Genomic DNA, 23,204 nt, shown 5'->3' with positions numbered 1-23,204 from the left:
ATTATCATGTTGTAAAACTGCTGGGCACCATCTGAGCCAAACAAGTTTATGTTATAGTCTCATCAGACCACAGGATATGTTTCCAGTAATTCATGCTCTTGGTTGTCTTCAGCAAACTGTTTGCAGGCTTTCTTGTGAGCCAGCTTCAGATGAGGCTTCCTTCTGGGATGACGCCTATGCAAACCGACTTGTTGCAGTGTGCGGCGTATGGTCTGAGCACTGACAAGCTGACCTTCTACTTCTGCAACCTTTAAAGCAATGCTGGCAGCACTCATGCATCTGTTTTTTGAAGCCAGGTTCTGCACCTGACGCACAGAACGAGTGCTCAACTTTGTTGTCCGACCCTTGCGAGGCCTGTTCTGAATGGAACCCATCTTGGAAAACCTTGAATCATTTGACGGCTTATGTATGTACAGAAATGTTTGTTGATGACCTGACATTGTCGTGTATGTCTGTGCAGCAGGATGCATGCCATACAGGTGGACTCGGTACAGCGCTGGATGGAAGACTTACGGCACATGACGGAGGTGGAGTGCATGTGCGTTCTGCAGTCGAAACCCATCGGCGTGGATGAAGACGCTCCGGGTGAGCTCATCGTGTCTGGGACGGGTGCCGTCGGTGAACACGTCACTCGTGATAACCTGCAGACGCTGCTGAAGAGGGCGCTGGTGGTCAGCACAGAGCTGGGGAAGATGTTCCAGCGTCTAGAGAAGGGCCGCTGGCAGCGGGTCCACAGCACGGCCGTCAGGGTCAACTGTCACGTGCGCTCGCTCATCCAAGAGTACAGCACGGCCAGAAACGCCCCACCGGAAATGCAGAAGGTACTAAAGGACACTTTCAGATAGTCCACTTAAACATTCTATTAACTAAGTAACTTTGCAACTACAGGTCAACTAATAAGATGACATGGACCATCAAATTAAAGTGTGACAGATATTAAGCGGACAGTCTACTATTACTCTACTGACTGCTAGTTGACATGTACAGTACTTGCAAAGTTACTAAGATTCGAATGTCTGAAGTGGACTATCAATATAAAGTGTTACCTATTACTTTTCTGGTTATAGTTAAAGAATTAACTAAATATATAGTTTTTTTAAAGTACTGAATGTTTGATATTCTCTCGTGGCAGTATGAGAAATCACTGCTGGAGAAGTGCATGGAGCTGAACGTCATTACTGAGAGGTGAAGAACTCAACACATCGTTGCACCTATTTTCATCAAAGTTCTCATATTGAAGATCCGATCTCATATAACTGACAGTGTTTACCCCACAGATGTCTTCATACTGAGGATGAATACTTTCTCAAATCCATGAAGGAGGCCATTCACGAGATCCTTACTGACGTCAGTGACTCCTTTAGCCATATGATTGACATGGCACTGGCCAATGAGATACAGGTGAGAGTAGGTTTATACTATAAGAAACTGTCCATTAGTGTCATTTAACTATCTCTCTCTCCCTTTTTTTTTTACAGATTTTAATTCATCAGATTGAGGATTCTGATAATGTTTTTGCCATTAGCACTGCCATCAGTAACCTGCTGTCTTTAACTCAGGATGGGCCACAGCTCTGCAGCATCATTGCTAAAGTACGCTCTCTCTCTTACACACACACACACACACACACACACACACACACACTGGTTTACATGTTTTATGGGGACATTCCATAGGCGTAATGGTTTTTATACTGTACAAACCGTACTTTCTATCGCCCTAACCCTACCCTACACCTAAACCTAGCCCTCACAGGAGATTGTGCAAACTTTTACTTCCTCAAAAAAACTCATTGTGCATGATTTATAAGCCTGTTTCCTCATGGGGACCTGAGAAATGTCCCCACAAGGTCAAAATTTACTGGTATTCACACAACGTGATGAATACCAGGTACACACACACACACACACACACACACACACACACACACACACACACACACACACACACACTTCTTTTTCTGTCATTTGGATGGCATAATAATTTCATTAAGATCATTATTTCTATCCCTAACCCTGCATTTTTGCATTTCAAAAGAAAAAAAGGTGCTTTCACTGTGAAGCCTAATAAAATGGCCCCACAATATCAATTTTTTAAATGATTTATGGAGACATCACAATGTACAGTAGGTTAAACAAGTACACACACAAACTTCACACTGCTGTGGTCATGCGATCAGCTCCTTCTTCTATAATACTTTCACTCCATTGCATTTGTTCACATTTTGTTTCTGTTTCACCAAATTTGAAACAAAATGCAAATTTGTTCCAGCTCAGTCAGATTAGATGGAGATCATATGTGGTTCATAATGCGCATTTGTTTCAAATTCATGTCTGGGTTACTTCAGGGTACTCTGTTTTTCAAGTCATTTCTTTAGGGATTTTTTGACTTGATTTATTGAACCAACATCTGTTCTTAGTGGTCATTTCCCTTATTTATTGTGATTATTTCCTAATCACACAAGTTCAAATTCTAGATCTCCGTACATCGGCATGGCTCTTACGACTCCGCACTGCGTGCTGCAACTGATGAGCAGCATACCAGACCTTCTCGCTTTCCCGGAACCAGTGGTTCGAACAGAGGTGGCTGGTAACCAAGTTTGTATTGGAATGGTATTAATCTAGTCTCTGGTTTACAAAGAAAATTTTGAGCATTCTCAGCCGATTTCCTGGATCTTTTTCAACATTGATTTGATGAGAGCAATCTATTGTGAAATGGGTATGTACGTTTTGCATGACATCAGTGGTTGGCAATCTGGCCGAGCTGCCCCAATGATGATAGGACTGACAATTAGTTGATTCAGATTATCAGAACTTTCTTCAGGTGCATACAAGGTGGGATAGCTCGACCACTTTATAGTTTTTCAACCCTGGAAAATATTTGATGGTAAAGTTAAACCTTGTGAAGGATAGAGCCCATCTGGTCTGTCTTGGGTTTAGCCATTTGGTATCTTGCAGATATTCCACGTAGCAGTGATTAGTTAGAACCAAGAATGGATAACAAGCTTCCTCCAGCCAATGCTGCCACTACTCGAGAGCTAGTTTGATGGCCAAAAGCTCTTGATTGCCAGTGTCATAGTTGTGCTCTGCTGGAGTGAGTCACCTCTGTGAGTAATTTCTGAAGTCTCATTTGTTAATGCACTATTTAACATGATCTAACATAGCAATTATTATTATTATTATTATTATTATTATTATTAATTTAAGTTAATCTAGTGTTCTTTAGCATTGCTGGTGCCATGCCATGAACCCTAGACCCACAGCAAACCGAACTGAACCGTGGCTCCAAAACAGAGAACCGAACCGTGGAATTGGTGTATCGTTACACCCCTAGTTAGAGCTAAACTCTGCAGGAAAGTGGATCTTGCGAGACAGATCCCTGGATCAAATAGTAAATAGTAAAAAACGTCAGGAGAAACCAGGCACAGTCAGGGGACCAGTTCCCTTCAGGCTAGACAAAACCAGCACTTTAATTCCAGGCTGCAACAAAGTCAGATTGTGCAGAGGACTCTTTTGGTTCCATTGGTCTTAGTATTGTGCCAATGGACATCTAGGTGACAAGGTTTTTGCTGAGGATCTGTCTCTCGGGCTCAACTAGTTGTCATGGTCTCCACTGATGTGAAGAAATAAAGTATAATAGTAAAAACAAACACCAGATGATATCTCCCAAGGGTAACATGTAAAGCGTGAAAAGCAATGGTCTTAGAACTGAGCCCGGTGGTACTTCATACTGCACTTGTGATTGATATGATACCTTATCATTCACGGCTACGAATTGATGGCTAGATAAGTATGATTTGAACCATGCCAATGCCCTTCCACTAATGCCAATATGATTTTCTAGTCTATTCAAAAGAATGTTTTGGTCAATAAGTGTCAAACATGGTGCTAAGATCCAGCAGCACTAATAGAGAGATACAACCTTGATCGGATGATAAGAGCAGGTCATTTGTAACTGTGACAAGAGCAGTCTCAGTACTATGATATGGTATAAATCCTGAATGGAAATCTTCACAGATACCATTTTTCTCTAAGAGATTCAAGATCGGTCTGATTTGGAACTAATTCTTTATGGTCTAATTCTCTTGTGTGTGTGTGTTTTTTTTTTTTTTTTTTTTTTTTTTTTTTTAATGAGAGGCTTAAGAACAGCCAGTTTGATTGTTTAGGGACATATCCTAATGACAATGACAAATTAATAATAGTCAGAGGAGGATCTATGACTTCTGGAAGCACCTCTTTTAGTTGCTTAGATGGAATACAATTCTTCCTATAGTAGAGAATGAGTGGAATTATTCCTCAGGGGATCCATAGTGCACTATCTGATGCGATATATATATATATATATATATATATATATATATAAATAAATGGTAAATAAAGTCACTACTACTGTTGGGAAATGTCTGTTGATGCTTCATCATTCCTCCATAGCTTGCTGTTCAGGATTGGAAATTGAAATTGAATTCACCAGGAATCAGGTAACCCTAAATCTAACACACTTCCATTTTCTATGAGGTGGTAGTTGTGAGACTCGTTTCTAGAAGAAGACATCATGAAAGTGGGCATATCAGGCCAGAATACCCACAGATTGTTTGTTGAAGGGCTTTCAGTGGATGTGAAATATACAGTTAATACTACTGGAGGACTTGGTCTTTTCAACAGAATGGTTTGCCAATTGGATAAAATTTTTAGACAAGCAGGGTTTTTTCTTAAGCTTGAGCTTCTGACAGTCCCCGAGATGAAGTTGTCGACTGTAATCGTAAGCCGCTACTTGCGGCCGCAGAGTTGAGTTCAGCTCGTAACAAAAGGGTTCCATTCTCCTGCAGAGTCCTGATCTTGAATAAGCAAGTGTACGGAAATGGAGTTCCTGTTAGTACTCTGGTGATTTTGACAGTTAAATGAGTGAGTGAGGGAGAGCCTGGCGTGATCATGGCAATACTATCACAGGCATTTGAGCTTATGGTTCCAGTAAGACATTGGCGAGGGCTTCATCTGACAGTGCAGTTCTGACACTAGTGTTCTCTGGAGGGGGTTCTTTATTTAACTCTGATGACAGTGATGGCGCAGCCTCGCGTCCATTAGTCGCCTGATAAGGTTTTACTGGTGCGTGTGTTTGTGTTTCTAATCAGATCGATACTGTCCCGTCCCATTAGCGTGCTGCATTGATCACGGTGGCGGTCTTGTTTTCTGGCTCTCTGCCTGTTAGAGAAATGACTACCGGCTGTTTACCACCGGCATCTGAATTCATCTTTCACTTCCGTCTGCTGCAGTGCAGTAATGCAATAGATACAGCATGTTAAAGATCTGTCAGCACTTTAGCTTCTCACTTTCTATTTAATCTCTACTTATTCTTCTAGCTTTAGTTCACGAATTTGGGTTCACGATTCACACATTGAGCATCACAGTTCAAAACTGAGAAAAACTTAATTCTTACGCTTAATTAATAAATATTTGTAATACAATAATTGCACACAAATGATTTTTTTCTCATCCAATTTTTTGAGAAGACACTGCCTCCCTTGCCTGAACACCCCTGATCTCTCTCTCTCTCTCTCTCTCTCTCTCTCTGTCTCTCTCTCTCTAAAATGACATATAATGAAATATAATTGCCTCAGTGAACATCTTTTTAAAAATGTTTCCCTTTGGTGGCAAAGCTAAATTTTCACACTGCAAAAAAATACTTTTTTTGTCTTGTTTCAAGCCAAAATATCTAAAAATTCTTAAATCTAAAAGGATAAGTAAAAAATTTTGTCTTGTTTTTTAAAAAAAGAAGTTAAAATTAAGTGAGATTTAGGATAAGCAAAATAATCTAGTTGTCTGCTTGAAATAAGATTATTTTACTTACCCCATCTGGCTGATTATTTTTGCTTGTTTTAAGCAAAATCTCACTTTTCTGAAAACAAGACAATAATTTTTACTTGATTTGAGAATTTTTAGATATTTTTGTATCATTATCACAGATGAAAATGGTTGTGTTGCAACATAATGTTAGCTTTTCTTTAAAACAGTTGTAACATTATAAATGATATTAGTGTCACTTCTGTTCAGTTTTATGCCCTTGCTGAATTAAAAAAAAAAATAGTGACCATAACCTTTTTAACTTTAGTGTATACAGATAAACTAGTCTTACCCAAAACCAACTAGCTAGTAATAATCATAACATTATAAACATTATTGCATAAGAACATCAAACCATTTCATGTCATGACTATTGTTTAAAAAAAAAACTACTACTAATAAAAATATAATTTCTAAACTATTGTATTGTTTGAAAGAAGGGTGAAAAAAGGGTGTAATTTTAAAATTCTGACAGTGACGCATAGTTTTGGTCTAAGACGAGTTTTTGAATGTGTACATTTACTGTACGCCACTAAACCCAGAGACAGAACAGACTGATGTTCATGTGTCTGTGTGAATACCCTGCAGATTGAGGCTCTCTAGCGTGGCATCGTATGGCCTCAGGATGACGCTCTGTGTTGCCCACATAATTAAGCTTATTCACATAATGACAGTGGTTAGCTCGTCTCGCAGTCATTTTCTCTCTAGTGGCAACGGATTTCTACCATCCACAATTCTTGGTTACAAATTTCTGTGAATAGACCAACAACACACACAACACACACACACACACACACACACACACACACACACACACACACACACACACACACACACACACACACACACACACACACACACACCTGATGTACCCATTTCCATACTGACACAGCACTAGGATATACTGAGTATACTGAGTTATATTGGCTTTGTACTGAGTTTTTAAATTCATTAAAAGACGTATCTACTCAAATGTTACTGAATGTATTTTTTTCTCACCAGATTATTAATTGATATTTGAATGCATTTATTAAAGTGGAGCGTTTGTGTGGTCCACAGGAGGGAGCTGTGGTGGCCCTTCTGAAGATCTGCCGGCAGGACTGCTTCAGTACTCTGTACGCACACGCCTTGAGGACTGTGGCTTCTATCTGCTGTGTTGAGGAGGGCATCAGCCAGCTGGAAAAGGTATCAGTTTCTCAGTATGCACATTAAAAAGACCCAGATGTGTGCAGCAGAATCTGAGTGAGCTAAGAATGCAGTCTCTCTTGTTTATTTGATGTCATTTTCGCAGATGCTAATTAGAATAAACATTTCACATTACAGTCTGTGAATGTGGAACGCCTATGCATCAAATGCACCAACTGATATATAAACAGACTGGCCAAAAACATTATGTTGCAGAAGTATAATATGCGTGGATATATAGGATGAGCTTGCATTGATTTTTAATGAGGTTACTGCTTTTAAGCAGAAAGCAGGGATAATTGCAACAGTGCGTTTGTGAGGAGATGTTTATCCTAAAACTCATTTTTAAAGAAATAAATAATAAACATAGAAATTAATGAATAAATAAATAAATAAATATATTAATAGTTATTCTGTGTCAGTTAGCAGGCAGCATCTTACATGTTCCTTTATTTTCATTTAGTTTACTAAATAACTGAAGTTTTTTAAAAACTGTATAAAAATATTAAAACAAATACTAAACTAAACCGCAGTTTGCACCTCATCCCCACTTTGTGTGTTCTTCTTGTTCTAGACACACATTTCCTCCGGCTTTTCATTAAGACATGAGCAACGCAACATTTTCTGTAAAAGACCCCAAAATAATACAAAACATACATAACTAGAAAGTTTAACTGTTTAAAGTCAATTGCACTGAAAGACATTTTTACTAAACTGTAATTATGTGTTTGTGTCTTTAAAAAATAAAAAAATATATATATTTTGCAAGTCGGTAGAGGATTGACATAACTGATATGATAACTGATATACTTCTAGTGAGTATAATGCATTTTATAGTTTGTGTCACAGCGCCACCGTGTGGTGATATATTATATAAACCGAACAGTATTCTGAAACTGCTCAGATTACTGTAAACACTATCACTGTCAGCTCACAAACACCACGAGTTTTGAAAAACAAAAAATGACGATGTGCTCTCATATACAGCATACAGTGTGTTCATATACTGCTCCATAATATATTGCTCATATACTATATAAGCATAAGCAGTCATATGCAACCTTCACAGTATGCTATTGTACAAGTTTCATACTACCTTATACCTCAAATAACTGAAATATACTGCTGTGTAGTGTATAGATTTATTGAAAGTCTTATAAACTACCATAAAATAAGATCTCAAGTATTATATATATTTACAGTAATATATATTTAAGCCCTAATATATATATGTGTATACTGTAGTTGGTAGTATGTCTCAGGCGTCTTCCTCTTCTACTTTTTCTTCGACTTCTATGGTTTCTGACTAGGTTTTTCTATGATTTCGACTTTTTCTTGATGTTCTACTATTCTTTTAGTTCTTCTATGGCTTCTGCCTCTTTGACGTTTTCTTCCACTTCCACTTCTTCGACTTTTTCTTTGACTTCTTCTATGGTTTCTGACTAGGTTTTTTCTTCAATTTCTACTTCTTCAACTTTATGTTGGACTTCTTCCATGGCTTCTACTTCTTTAACTTTTTTTTCGACTTCTACTTCTATGGTTTCTGCCTAGGTTTTTCTTCAACTTCGACTTTTTCTTCAAATTCTACTTCAAATTTTTAGTTCTTCATCTATGGTTTCTGACCTATCAAAAGAAAGTGATCCCTAGCTTTATTATAGCTTAGCATGTCACACGAGCGGTTGAATCCAAAGGTGTAGCGTGATGTGTTGATCTGGTGTGTAACTCAGGTGGATGGCATCCTGTGTCTGGCAGACATCTTAACAGACGGCGCGTGTGCAGAGGCGACCCGAGCGGAGGCCGCGGCGGTGATGGCTCAGATCACCTCTCCCCATCACACCTCCACACAACACCTCGCCAGCTTCCTGGAGAGCATGCAAGACATCGTCACAGCCCTCATCAGTGAGTTCAAGCAGCGTAGCACACATGCACAAGCTGAGGAAATACAATGCCTTATAAACCAGAGGGAAGACAGCTCTGCTCCTAGTGGGCTGCGTTCCTGCTGACTTCAGTTCCAGCACTGTTTCAACACAACTGCCCATTATTTTCAAGTCATCCTGAACACCGTGAGTGAGTGTGATGGCAGTTATCCAGAAGCAGGATCGGCTACCACTGATATACGCAAAACAGAGATAGATATGCATCTGCAAAAATGCTTGAAGCACCTCAATGACGCTCAATGAGATTTTCAGCCCGGTGAACACTGTGGCCAAAACTATGAATAGCACCTATCAAACTGCTGCAGTCCATTACAGCTGTTGATTTCACATCTGGTTCTGCAACTCATTGTTTATAAACAGATTTAAAGGCATAAAAGTCAATGTCAAAATAAAGTCAATAAATGTTTAAATGATTCAAACTCAGTACTAGACGTCAAGGGTTATTTGTCAGAATGTAAAGTTCTGCATCTTTCTTTCATTTTTGAGTTTCACCATTATTCCACACTTCAGGTCCATTTTTACTCTTTGATTTGGGTTTCAGAAGCAGCAAGGTTAACATGAGGTTTAATACATGTACTTTCTGCATTTTTTTAAATTATTTATTTCAATAAAAAAGTGTGCCTTTTAAAGAATTTCTGCTCTAGAAGAATACCTGCCTTAAAATGTGTCAGGAATTCTGATTCTTTTCAACGAGCCAGTTCTAATTCAACCAACTTACTTTAAAACTGTCGCTTGTCAAATCACAGGCAAGCTACTCATTTTAAAAGAGCTTACCGAACAGTGGCCAATTTTCCACCTCTTCATCTTGTGTGTGTCTGCAGATCTGTGTGAGAGCGCTTCCTGTGGTGAAGTGTTTCTGCTGGCTTCAGCAGCTCTGGCAAACATCACATTCTTTGACAGCATGGCATGTGAAATCCTGCTGCAGCTCAATGCCGTTCACATCCTGCTACAGGCCTGCAGAGACCGCCAACGAGTCGACACGCCATACTCCAAAGACCAGGTACCGATCTAGGACTTATACAGACAGACAAATAAACCCCATATTTGAAATTACAGCATGCACTACTTTCATTTGGCATGTTTGTAGTCATTGTTTACAGATCCATTCCTCTTTCATTTATTCTGTTGACAACGTAATTGTCATTTTCATGCTAAAACAGCAGTAGAATGTGAATCAGACAGGAGTATTTTCCCCTTTAACTCTTTTTTTGAATGGTAGTATTGCAGTCTTCTTATCTGCATGCAGTATTTGTTTCCCTATAATCACAGTAATGACACAGTGCTTCGTTCCCTGTAGGTTGTGACAATCCTTGCGAATCTGTCTGTTCTGGAGCAGTGCACTGCAGATGTTCTAGAGGAGAAGGGTATGAAAGCGTAACGTCCCCAATTTAACCATTCAAAGACAAATATTCCTGTTCATTGCCATGTAAAAGCAACATTACAGAGTGGCATATAATGTGAGTGTTGTGAATGTTTGATGTAGGTATCGAGCAGCTGCTGGTGTTGCTGAATGAGAAGCCATCTTCCTCCAGTCCGTCTGAGAGTGCGGCGTGCGAGCGGGTTCAACAGAAAGCTGCCGTCACACTGGCTCGTCTCAGCAGAGACCCACTTGTTGCTCAGACAGCCATACAGCTCAAGGGTACGAGAAAGCATAACAGGCTCTATCAAAACAACTGTATCTGACTTCATCTTCTATCTTCACACAGCTCATATTTGGGCACCCTATATTTAAGTTCCAGTTCGACTGTCTACAGATTGTAAGATGTAAAAGTGAGCCTTTTGTTGTTTCCCTCAGCTGTTCCTCGCCTCATCGAGTTGTGTCGGTCACCAGCGGAAAGGAACAACAGTGATTCAGTACTTGTGGCCTGTCTGGTAACTAAAGTTAAAAAAAATAATGCATTTGCTTAAAACTGTGTTATATGTGCTTATAGTACAGTTTTCAGAGGGTTTACTATATATTTTTTAAATATATATATATATAAATTAATAAATAAATATTTTTTTATACAAAATAGGTTTTTATACAAAAACTGCTTTTTTTAATGTAAAATTCACTTTATAAAAGACCCACATTTCCAACTTTAATTCATGGGGATAACATGGATAATTTCACATGGTTTAGTGTAAAATTTTTGCCCATCTTTTAGAAAAAGCAGTTTTAAAAGTAAAAAAAAAAAATCACTTTTACCAGTAGATGGCTGCAGAGCTCCACTATTTGCTATTTGACCACCTGAAAGATATCTTTTCACGTTTTTTTTTTTTTTCAGTTGAGTTCATATCTACATATTATGAAATCACAATTATAACAATAAAAATTACTTTTTGTCAAAGTTTAGCATTTTTTGTACTGAAACAAAATCAGTTCTATTTCATATTGAGTAGCAGTAACATACATGAACATAAGAATGCAACATGTTTTTTTATTTGACAAATTATAAGTGAGCAAAATATAATTGTATTTCATAATATGTAGATATGAACATAAGTAACTGAAAAAAAAAACTTGTGAAAAGATATCTTTCAGTTGGTCAAATAGCAAATAGTGAAAAATAAATAGTGAAAAATATTTATTTGTTAAATATTTATTAATTTATATATATATATATAAATATAATAAATCCTCCGAAAACTGCACAAATGTGGAGTAAAAACATTAATAAATAGGAAAATAACATTTTTTTTTTAAACTATTATTTTGTTACAAAATTGCATTTTGTTGCCTGTTGACCCCAAAGACCATGAATGTAACTATTTTTTTTTTGTCACACTAACATAAAATCAAGATATCATTCCAATTTGTTTTTATTTGTAGATCAAGATAGTGCTGACCAATGTATAAAGTCTCATACCATTTGGACAAAGGGAAGATTTTTAAAAATTTTAGCAAATGTCATTTGGGGTAAAAAAATACCCCAAAGACACATTTCTTAAAATTATGCCTCTTATTTGCAAAACTCTAAACACAAATCCATAACTTCTAACTCAATTCCCCAAACTTCCTATATTCAGGTCAAAATGAAGCTCTCCACTCAAAACAATCTTGCTGAAAAACCAAACTTTGCTCTCAGAACCCTCAAAAACACACACAACCACAACACAGTTTTAAACACAGATGAGATAAATTCAAAGCAATACTATGAAAACCGGTAATAAGTGTTTCTTGTGGCAATCAAAAGTTATTAGCATTTTTAGAAATTTAATAATTAATGTTTAATGAATGGTTTATTATTCTTGACCAATAGGCGGTGCGGTTACCAAATTGATGTGGTGTGGTCAGTGTGAGGTGACAATGGCACATACAAAATTTGGTGTCAATATCTGAAACCTTTGCCGAGATACAGCCTCAGATGTAGTTTGGCATCTTTACAGCTAATTCGTTGATGTGCTAAACGAAAACCGTTTCGTATATCGACACAAAATCATAACTTTTTGCCAGCATGGTCTGAAGATGATCCAATTCAAATTTGGTGAAAATTGGACCAATGGTCTAGGAGGAGTTCGAAAAAGTAGGTTTTCAAGATTAATCAAAATAGCAGACAGGAAGTTCATCCAATTATGGCATAATTGCTATCAATGTTCTCGGCGTTATCTAAGGAATATAGAAAGATCAGTTTCATTAAAATAGGCTAATCTAAACAAACGTTATTAACATTTTTAAAATTTCATTATAACTTTTGGCCACTGCCTGAAAACTTTTTGAGTACTGTCAGCGCATGGTGCCGAAGACGATAGGCGATACGCCAGTGTGTTTGTAAAATACTGCATTTTTTGACAAAATTCAAAATGGCTGACATGGGAAAAATGGTTCGACTCGACATGATGCACCAAACCTAAAGAGACCAGTTCTGTGATTTTTGGCCAAACCATTGAGAAGTTGCAAGCAAAAATAGCCATTTTTCATATCTCTTGACCACTAGGTGTCAAACACTGCTGATAGCCTCAGGTTATGTTTGTTATAACACACACACCAAACCATTGCGGAGATATAGCCTTGCATCCATTTTTGCGTGCTTTTCGTATAATTTGTTTGTGTATTATTCGAGAACGGTTCAGTGAATCAACTTGACAATTTTTGCCAGCGTGGTCTGAAGATGATCTGAGCCAATTTTGGTGAAAAACAGGCAAACCGCCTAGGACGAGTTCGAAAAAGTAGGTTTTACAAACTATTAAAAATAGAAAAAAAAAACCTGAAACCTTACGATTTTTGGTGTTCATTTGACTCGGCATGAGCCAAGGATTCAGACAAAAAAAAATTTGATTCTGTGCCTTACGCTTCAAAAGTTATTAGCATAAACATAAGTGAAAATTTGGACAAGTGGTGGTGCTAGAGAGTTTAAAGGTCCACTGAAGTGCCTTGAAACACGCAGCGTAATTCTATGTGGTGACGTACTTTTAACTGAAACAAAAACATATCGCCCAGCCCCGCCCACTCATTTTGAATAGCCAATAGCGTTCCATTAATATCTGCTCGGGCAAGAGCCGTTGAGCTCGGTAAATCCGCATTTGTAAGCTTATGACAGCCACAGACTAATAAATTACCGCACAGATTCAATATGAAACTTGCTAAAACGAAAAAGTGATCATAATCATGCTGAGGCTGTGTAATTTAATACATGCCGTCCGTACATATGAGCGCATATGATCTGCTGTGTAGGGGGCGGGACATTACGGACTCTAGAGAGCATTTGATTGGACAGAACGTTTGATGAGAAACTGAAGTGCACGGTGATATCATCCAAATCCCTGATTCATATTGGCGGAAGTGACGAGACTGTAAGTTTTGAATGCCCATATCTTGTAAACGCAAATTTTGTCTTTGTTTTGCAGCACACTAGCTTATAGATAACCTTAAGGTTAATATATTCATACTAAAAGCCAAAAAACTTTAATTTTGATTTCAGGGGGACTTTAAGTTAGAGACTCCAAACTTGCTATGGTTAATGTTGAGACTGTCTTCTATCAGTGTGCCAAATTATACAACTTTCCCGCAAGTGGTTCTATGGGCTGCCATAGACTCAATGGCAGAATAAGAATGCCAACGAATACAATAGCAACCTTCGGTGTTAGGCCCCTAATTATTCTGCTCCAGCAAAGAACCTCTTTATCATCACAGGCTAAATTGGCCCTGGCTGGGCAGCAGGGGTAAAATCCTCTTGCATGTCTGATCCAATGCTGGCATGCATCAACTAAAATATATGCTTGTCTTCTTGCCCTTGCTCTTTCTCTTCCACATTATCACTGTCCTCCTCCTTTTCCTGCTCTTTCTCTTTCACCTCCTACTCTTCCTCTTCAAAATAACACATTACTGTATGTGGGATATTGATTGAAAAAGACTGGCTAGGATTCACAGTTACACTTTTACTAGTGGTCTGACAAAAATAAATAAATAAATAAGAACACATTGAAATGTCATTGTGGACAAAAAAATACAAGAAAAAGAAATATACACAGCAGAATCCCCAGTGTTAATTGAGTGTGGACACATATAAACACAGAAGCAGTGTTAAAGTTAACAAGATTAGGTGATAATTAGGTGATTAACGAAGTGATGATTGATCATTATTGAAGACACCTGATGTTAATAAGCAGAATCACCAAAGGAGAAAACCAACATTTTTAAGCAACCATTATAGTGGTCAGTGTTTGCATTAGTTGGGCTCTTGTCCCTTAAATCTTCAATATTAGGTCTTGTTTGACTGCAATTACTGAGTTATAACAGCCAGACAAGCCAAGAGCAAAAGTCATCAGGTGGCATTGACTGTGCTTGACATAATCATCATATAGTGACTTGAGTATTTGACATAGGATTTCCTTACAGACTGCAAGAAACTGTGAACAAAAGAGCAATCAGTTTTGGCATAATCAGACAGATGATGAAAAAGGAGTTTATTTTCTTCTTCTTCTTTCTCGTTTTTATTGGCGGCTCGCTTCTTAGATAGAGCATTACCGCCATCTACTGTGAGCAATGAATCAGAGACTTGTAATTTCCCTCAAGCCTTTCGATGTTGCTGCGTGTTCAGCTCCTCCATCTACAGCCCAGGTCCTTTCCAGACTAGGGACGAGGGATAATAATAACAACAACAATAATAATAATAATAGTACTATTACTACTAACATTATTAACATCCCCACTAATAATAATAATCTTTATATTCTATGAATTAACTGAGTCCTTTTTAGAAATATTACTAATAGATTATCACTTCCTACTGGATTTAAAAGTTCTTTTAATGTTAATTGCTGCACACCATTTTTCTGAAGTTCTTCAATTATTTTCCTTCTATTCTCATTATATTTATTGCACTGAATGAGAACATGTTCTACTGTTTCTCTGACTCCACACCAATCACACAACCCTGTTGGATGTTTTCCTATTATATTTAATGTTAAATCCCGTATGCCCCAGCCTTAGTCTTGAAAGAACACAGTCTTCCTTTCTACTTCCTCTTGAATTCCTTCTTTTGTTTACCGATGATTGTATTGAGTAAAGATGCCTACCTTTTTCTTCATTATCCCAATAGGATTGCCATTTCTCTGTTATCTTCTTTTTAATTATTGACTTAAGTTCAGATTTACTATACAAAATTTCCATATCTATACCTTCTTTTGCTGTTGCCTGCTTTGCTAACTGATCTGCTTCCTCATTTCCCGCCACTCCTGTATGCGCTGGAACCCACAAGAACTGAACTACCTTTTTATCCTGATGTATCATGTTCAATAACTGAAGGATCTCCAAGACTATGTCCTGTCTAGTTTCAGACTGTTGAGCTTCCAAACATATTAAGGCTGAACTTGAATCTGTGCATATTAATGTTTTATTTAATCCCATTTCATATACTGTAGTCATTGCTGTCATAATTGCTAGCAACTCTCCCGTAAACACTGATACCTGATTTGAAATTCTCTTTTTTCCGATACTTTTAATCTTGGGATGGTGTATGCTATTCTCACCTGAACATTTGGATCCTTAGATGCATCTGTATACACTAGGGGTGGGAAAAAAAATCGATATTGCAATATATTGTTGTGCTCTCTGTCGCAATAAATAATCGATACACTAACGGCCAATATCGATATTTTATTACAACACAAAATGATTAATTTACCCGTCGTCAGTGTCACTGTCACTACCCAATATCTACCATTCTGTTTGCGGGGGGCGCTGTTCGAGTAAATAGGGGTAAAGTGGCAGAAGCAGCAGCCAGTGAAGAACACAAGTTCTCTAACAACAACAGAGAAGAAGCGCAGAAAAAGAGAAGTGAGAAAAATGGCGGAAAATAACGAAAACCAAACAAAGACGCACCCGCTAGTTGAGCATGCTGATCAGTTACGCCTGTTTCACACATACTCCGTCTGCAGTGCGTATGCGTTGAGTATTTTTTTCCGCACCCATGTTAACGGATTAGAATGTTCACACTGCACGCGGTTGCTGTCCGGCAGTACGTCCCAGGAGCGGTGTGCAAGTGCATTCAAGTGCATTGAATAATACGTTGTTTATAAAACGTGTTCTGTGTGAAAGCAAAACGAGTCCGTGCTGCTTCTGCATCGCACACGGACTGCATACGCACTGCAGACGGAGTATGTGTGAAACAGGCGTTAGTGTTCCTCAAGAAGAATATGCCTTGATGTGACCACTGTCCAGGTTAACATAAAGCACTTTACAGTAACTTACTACTGACGTTTCAGTATCACGGTTTACACATGTTAGTTAATGTTCATGTTGTTTTTTTAATGTTCAGGCACTTTTATCTGTCTAGCTGTACAGCGTTTACATTTAAGACCAGGAGGCAGTGAGTTATTAAGCAAATGCATATTTCTTTGCACAGTGTTGAAAATGTTGGCATTAATAAATGCTTAAGATTTCCTTATTATGGGTATTTTTTTCTTTTTCAGTCACATATATCGTGATATATCGTTGATGAAATTTCTTCCAATATATTGAATATCGTAGATATCGCGAATCGTGATATTATCGATATCGTGGGCCACATATCGTCACAGAATTGAATCGTGAGTTACCTGTATCGTCCCACCCCTAGTATACACTTGTATATATTGATCATAATTATTCCCGATATACTCTTTTGTATACAGTCGTGGCCAAAAGTTTTGAAAATGACACAAATATTAGTTTTCACAAAGTTTGCTGCTAAACTGCTTTTAGTTCTTTGTTTCAGTTGGTTCTGTGATGTACTGAAATATAATTACAAGCACTTCATACGTTTCAAAGGCTTTTATCGACAATTACATGACATTTATGCAAAGAGTCAGTATTTGCAGTGTTGGCCCTTCTTTTTCAGGACCTCTGCAATTGGACTGGGCATGCTCTCAATCAACTTCTGGGCCAAATCCTGACTGGTAGCAACCCATTCTTTCATAATCACTTCTTGGAATTTGTCAGAATTAGTGGGTTTTTGTTTGTCCACCCGCCTCTTGAGGACTGACCACAAGTTTTAAGATCTGGGGAGTTTCCAGGCCATGGACCCAAAATGTCAATGTTTTGGTCCCCGAGCCACTTAGTTATCACTTTTGCCTTATGGCACGGTGCTCCATCGTGCTGGAAAATGCATTGTTTTTCACCAAACTGTTGTTGGATTGTTGGAAGAAGTTGCTGTTGGAGGGTGTTTTGGTACCATTCTTTACTCATGGCTCTGTTTTTGGGCAAAATTGTGAGTGAGCCCACTCCCTTGGATGAGAAGCAACCCCACACATGAATGGTCTCAGGATGCTTTACTGTTGGCATGACACAGGACTGATGGTAGCGCTCACCTTTTCTTCTCCGGACAAGCCTTTTTCCAGATGCCCCAAACAATCGGAAAGAGGCTTCATCTGAGAATATGACTTTGCCCCAGTCCTCAGCAGTCCATTCGCCATACTTTTTTGCAGAAGATCAATCTGTCCCTGATGTTTTTTTTTTTTTTTGGAGAGAAGTGGCTTCTTTGCTGCCCTTCTTGACACCAGGCCATCTTCCAAAAGTCTTGGCCTCACTGTGTGTTCAGATGCGCTCACACCTGCCTGCTGCCATTCCTGAGCAAGCTCTGCACTGGTGGCACTCCGAATCCGCAGCTGAATCCTCTTTAGGAGACCATCCTGGCGCTTACTGGACTTTCTTGGACGCCCTGAAGCCTTCTTAACAATGCAGTGGAAAGTTTTTTTCGGGATTAAGTTAATTAAAAAAAAAAAAAAAAAAACTAACTTAGAGATTAGATGAATATGACAATAAATATTACAATGAATAAGTTAATGTCTGGCTCATATACAGCAGCCAAACAAAATCTAGCATTAAAGATTTAAGGGACAAGAGCCCAACTAATGCAAACACTGACCACTATAATGGTTGCTTAAAAATGTTGGTTTTCTCCTTTGGTGATTCTGCTTATGAACATCAGGTGTCTTCAATAATGATCAATCATCACTTCGTTAATCACCTAATTATCTCGTTAACTTCAACACTGCTTCAGTGTTTATATGTGTCCACACTCAGTGTTAGATTAACGGGATTTCACTGTGTACAGTTTATAAACTACGAATTAACGAATAGTTAGCAAATTATTGTAAGTACTTTATTATTGTATAATTCTAAAGTGTTTCCATCTTGTACATTCATTCTTATATGATCTGTGGCATTGACAGGCTGCTCTGAGGAGGCTTGCGGCTGAGTGTCCGGACAGCATTGGGCCCACTGACCATCAACAGCTGATTAAGCCCAGACTGGTGGACTCTTTCCTCTTGTGCTCCAACATGGAGGAAAGCTTCGTCTGAGGGGGAGCGGGAGATTTTGTGCAATTTTCTCAATGTATTTATTTGTTACTAAAACAAACCACCTTGGCTGATCTGTATGTTTTTGAGTACAACCTCCAGCCATCTGGTAGAAATGTAACATGAGTATTATTTACATCAGTCAGAGGTTTAGAAAGAACATTACAACACAGTGCAACAACATCCACAAAATGATTCAGCTGCAACTGTGCTTCAAGATTCAAACATTTTTCAAATGTATCACTGTGTACATTTCCTATTCAAGTGAATGTAATGGAAGTTTGATAATACACATTGGTTCAGCCTATATAATGCTGAAAACTATTTAAGTAATCAGGCAAATAAGCATGTCTTGAATAAAGCAAACTGCTATTGAAAGTGTGTCTATGCTTTACTTTAGTTAGAAATATTATTTAACATCTAACGGTTTTATTGTATTAATTACAGATTATTTTTGTTTAGTTTTTTGTAAATTTACATAAATTTATATGTAAAGAAAAGAGCAAAATACTGTATAAAAAGTGAATTACTGTAGTTTGTCATTAATGGTATAATGCTTAAAATAAAACCTAAGTAGTACATTACAGTCCAAAAACTTCTGACTGGTAGTGTACATAAAAGTTTTAACTCAAACTTGATTTTTACCCCAAGTTTGAAGTTACTGTACTCTGCCTTTTCATTGTCTGCAAAAAGTGAGAAGTCATGCCAAGGCAAAAGGCAGTAACTTCCACATTATATCAAATTTTTGGTTGCTGATCACCATTTATAAAATCATTAGTAACACCTGTATAAAATCTAGTGGTCATGGGCTATCTCATAGGCTGTAACATATAACATGATTGACTGAGTAACTTCATACTGGCACACAGCTAAACAAAGGCAGAGCACTGTAACTCAATTGAAGCATTCCAAAACAAAATCAAAGACTGGCAACTGGTGTTATATGGTGTTCTGCTTTGGTTTAGGTTCTGTAAACAAAGCCTGACGATTCATCTCAAAGTTCATCTCAGATATTTTTTGATACTTTTCTTTCAACAGTATATTTCCGACAGTACATTATAACGTTCAGCTGTTTCAGTAACATTCCCCACAGAGCCCTGTTGGATGTTTGCTTATTAAATGCACTGAATTGTGCACTCAACCTTGTAATAATGTTCTCCTCAGCTCTGCTCTTCTGTATTTGATACAAATGCCTGTCTTTGGTATCAGTGTCCCAATACTGCTGCCAGACGTTCAAAATGTTCGTTTTGATAATTGATTTAATTTCTGACCTACTAAGGGGAATCTGTATACCAACTTTTTCTCATTCTATGGCATTTTTTTGCCAAATTATCTGCCTCTTCATTACCTCTCTACCCAATATGAGCCGGAACCCACAAAAACTGTACTTTTATTGTACGTTTTGCTGAATATAATTCTTGAATAATCTCTATGACTTCTGCTCAACATGACTTGTTTTGGGATCTTTTGAAGCATCTTTGAAAATGTGCAAATACTCTCCATACTTTGACCCCATATATTCCCTTACATCATACACCTCTGTTTCATAGGACGCTTCCTTTTGTCTTTCTAATAAGCTTAGATCAACTTTTGGTTGGGCCATAACCCACAATGGCACTGGGGATAAAGGAATTATTGGAGCATATCCAACCTCTTCCAGTCTCATATCTCTTATTAATTTCCCCACTCTCCAAACAAAACTATTACACTCTTTCTTCTCATGTTCCCAGCTAGGCCTCAGAACTTCTTTAGTAGGGTGATTTCCACTCTGACCTCTTAAGTTTCATAATGTCTTCTTCTTCTTCTTCTTTAGTTAAATGGCCATTCACTCCGTAGTATTACCACCACCTACTGTATATTTTATGCACCTGGGTGATAAATCTGTATTTTATTTATTTAATTAATAATAAAAAAAAAAAAACTGGAGGAGGTACCCCACCCACCCCAAAGGATCAGAGCCCAGACTTCTTCTGACGCTGCGTGTTCAGCTCCTCAACCTTCAAGGCACCTTCATATGTCTATATCCCGTAACCTTCAAAAAAGTTAAAACAGCATATAATGTCTTTCTTCTTCTTTCTCGTTTTCATCTGCAGCTCGCAATCTGAGATAGAGCATTACTGCCATCTACTGTGGGCAATTAATCAGAGACTTGTAATATCCCTCCTCCCAGACTATTCAGGATTCGGCCTTTCGATGTTCAAATAATGTCTTTGGGTTTGGCCTAGGCTTATATAGGCCACAGCCCTCCCCTTTCTGGACCATGCCTTTCACAGGTAAGTATAACATTTAACACACCAACAAGTACCACATCTACTTAACATCTGTTATAATTAATCAATAATAATCCATTTCCGCTCTTTATATATATAATAATAAACACACAATCTATTAACACATAATACTTTGAGCACATAATCTCCACACTTAAAATACACACAGAAACACCTATTCAGAATACACAATGGTTTCGCCAGCTTCCGGTTGCGCTGTGCTGCTTTCTGCCACATCTGCCATTTTTGTCATGATACAAACATCATTTTCTGCCAATTTGAGAAAATTTATTTTATTTTTTATTTGTTTTTTGCAGTTGCTGCTACTACAACAACTAAACAGTTTTAATAATAAAAAATCATAATAAATTGGAAATTTGAACCAAACACTGTATTTTAATCATGATACAAACAAAGATGCTACACACATATAGCATGATTTTATCATTTAAACATTTGAAGCAAAAACAAAATGGTCTGACATCAACAGAAATGATTGGCTACATTGCTCAGCGCTACGAAAACACATTGTCTTTTGGCAATTTCCAAAGCGCAAATGTAAAAACGCACTGGAGCCTTTACCAAATCTGTTTTGCCAATATCTTATTATTATAGTTTGAACTGAGGATGCTTTTGACTGTGTGAGAAAATGGATGTGTGGCGTGAGAGCGGGAGAAAAGTGTCAGTTGCGTGAGAGTTGGCAGCCCTGCTATGTTCGAGCCTAAATGAACAGAATGCTTTGTTTAGAGCTTATATGCAAAAACTGTTTTAGTGCTTTTAAGCAAACGGAGCGAATGCATGTATGCATATATATCAAAGCTTCTATCTCAGTCAGAGAAAGTTGGTTTATGCAATGTTAAGAGCAGAGCTGACCAAAAAAAAATAAATAAATAAAAATTCTCATGCATGATATAAAATCATATTTGCAGTGCAGAAAGACACTTCTTAATGTGTTAGATGTTTTAAGCACATCACTTTATGTTAGAGCCTCTGTGAACAGAACGCTTCTCAGCTGCCTCAAAGCTGGAGACTTGAAGCGTGGAGTGTCTGCTTCTGTCTCTCTGGACAGTGGACTCAAACATTGATGATCTGTTGCAGTCCTTTCCTTTCCTTGACAGGACTCTTGACAGATTTAAAGCTAGTTGATCTGCTAGTGTCTCACCTTTGCAGGCCGGAGACTCAAAGGCCACCCTCTTTTCTTGATGCTCTATTCACAAATGCTGCTGTCCTAGCTTGTGATTGGAGGCAAAAAAACAGGTCAATTGAGGGAGTGACTCAAAATCCTCAAAACCCGAGAGTTCATTTTTTGTTTTAGTTAAGTCAACAAACTAAACTGAAACTTTATTTTTAATTTTATTACAGGGTCTGATTATTTTATCCTTGTTATGAAAACTGTCCTTGCAAAGTTGGAATTACCCCACTTCTTAGAAACAGCCCACCCTAATAGCACACGTGCATCTTGGAGACGTCTATTTGACGTCTCATCTGTAATACGTCTATCAGATGTCAAATAGATGTCTATTAGATGTCTTTAAGATGTTTATGAATTAGAATGTATGTAAAACTGACATCTTACAGACTTTTGTACACAGCAGATGCTTTCCAGATCAAGAGATCTTTAAGAGACATCTTGCAGAAGTACGTCTGCTATCTGGGCCTCACATATTTGGGTTGTACTGTTCTGGAACAGTGTTGTAAATACAGCTTACTCACTGATTTGTAGTGGTGTCCTCAAGGCCAAAGAAAGTAGTTTTGCTTTTGCAACGAAACACACACCGTCTCAATGACACGGCGGCGTCGGCAGCAGCAACATTTCTACAGCGAGAATAAAAGTTATGCCTTCTTTCTTTACGTAATCATCAGGGCAGTCTTATGCAAATCTTTCCACACAGTGATGCAGCTTTGTGGGGGAGTGTTTGAATGAGGCATTTTAGGAAGTCTTAACTTTTAGAAAAAATATCTCTTTGGGTTTAATACTCTATTCCTTGCGACTTTACGGATCTTTAATTTGAACAAATAGCTTGTAACACCCCAAAGACAAAGGAAAACATTAAATCGTGTCACTTTAAAGAGAGTTTAGGTTTAGGCAGTAGTTTAGCGCTCTGAAATGATCGAAGCATATACCTTGTCTGAAAACTTAGAAAACCACTGGTCTTAAGCATAAGCTAAAATGTTTGTAGCAGAATAAATTTCTCAGTGTGTGCAAAAACAACAAT

The 23,204-nt window shown here is 37.9% G+C and overlaps 1 protein-coding gene across 1 annotated transcript in view; it reads left to right on the top strand.

The window, feature by feature from the left end:
• Positions 1 to 19,096, top strand: part of LOC141301839 (protein inscuteable homolog) — a 44,762-nt gene extending 25,666 nt beyond the window's left edge. Inside the window, exons 3-13 of the mRNA XM_073832036.1 lie at positions 461 to 821; positions 1,133 to 1,185; positions 1,278 to 1,401; positions 1,479 to 1,592; positions 6,897 to 7,022; positions 8,750 to 8,921; positions 9,781 to 9,959; positions 10,257 to 10,323; positions 10,443 to 10,598; positions 10,755 to 10,831; positions 18,593 to 19,096. Coding sequence (XP_073688137.1) covers positions 461 to 821; positions 1,133 to 1,185; positions 1,278 to 1,401; positions 1,479 to 1,592; positions 6,897 to 7,022; positions 8,750 to 8,921; positions 9,781 to 9,959; positions 10,257 to 10,323; positions 10,443 to 10,598; positions 10,755 to 10,831; positions 18,593 to 18,721 — 1,558 coding nt within the window. The 3' untranslated portion in view covers positions 18,722 to 19,096. The remainder of the gene's footprint in view (positions 1 to 460; positions 822 to 1,132; positions 1,186 to 1,277; positions 1,402 to 1,478; positions 1,593 to 6,896; positions 7,023 to 8,749; positions 8,922 to 9,780; positions 9,960 to 10,256; positions 10,324 to 10,442; positions 10,599 to 10,754; positions 10,832 to 18,592) is intronic.
• Positions 19,097 to 23,204: the final 4,108 nt, after the last annotated feature.

Source organism: Garra rufa, chromosome 25 (assembly GCF_049309525.1).
Source record: "Garra rufa chromosome 25, GarRuf1.0, whole genome shotgun sequence".
Taxonomy (NCBI): Eukaryota; Metazoa; Chordata; class Actinopteri; order Cypriniformes; family Cyprinidae; genus Garra; species Garra rufa.
This window is presented reverse-complemented; position numbering and strand designations above follow the sequence as displayed.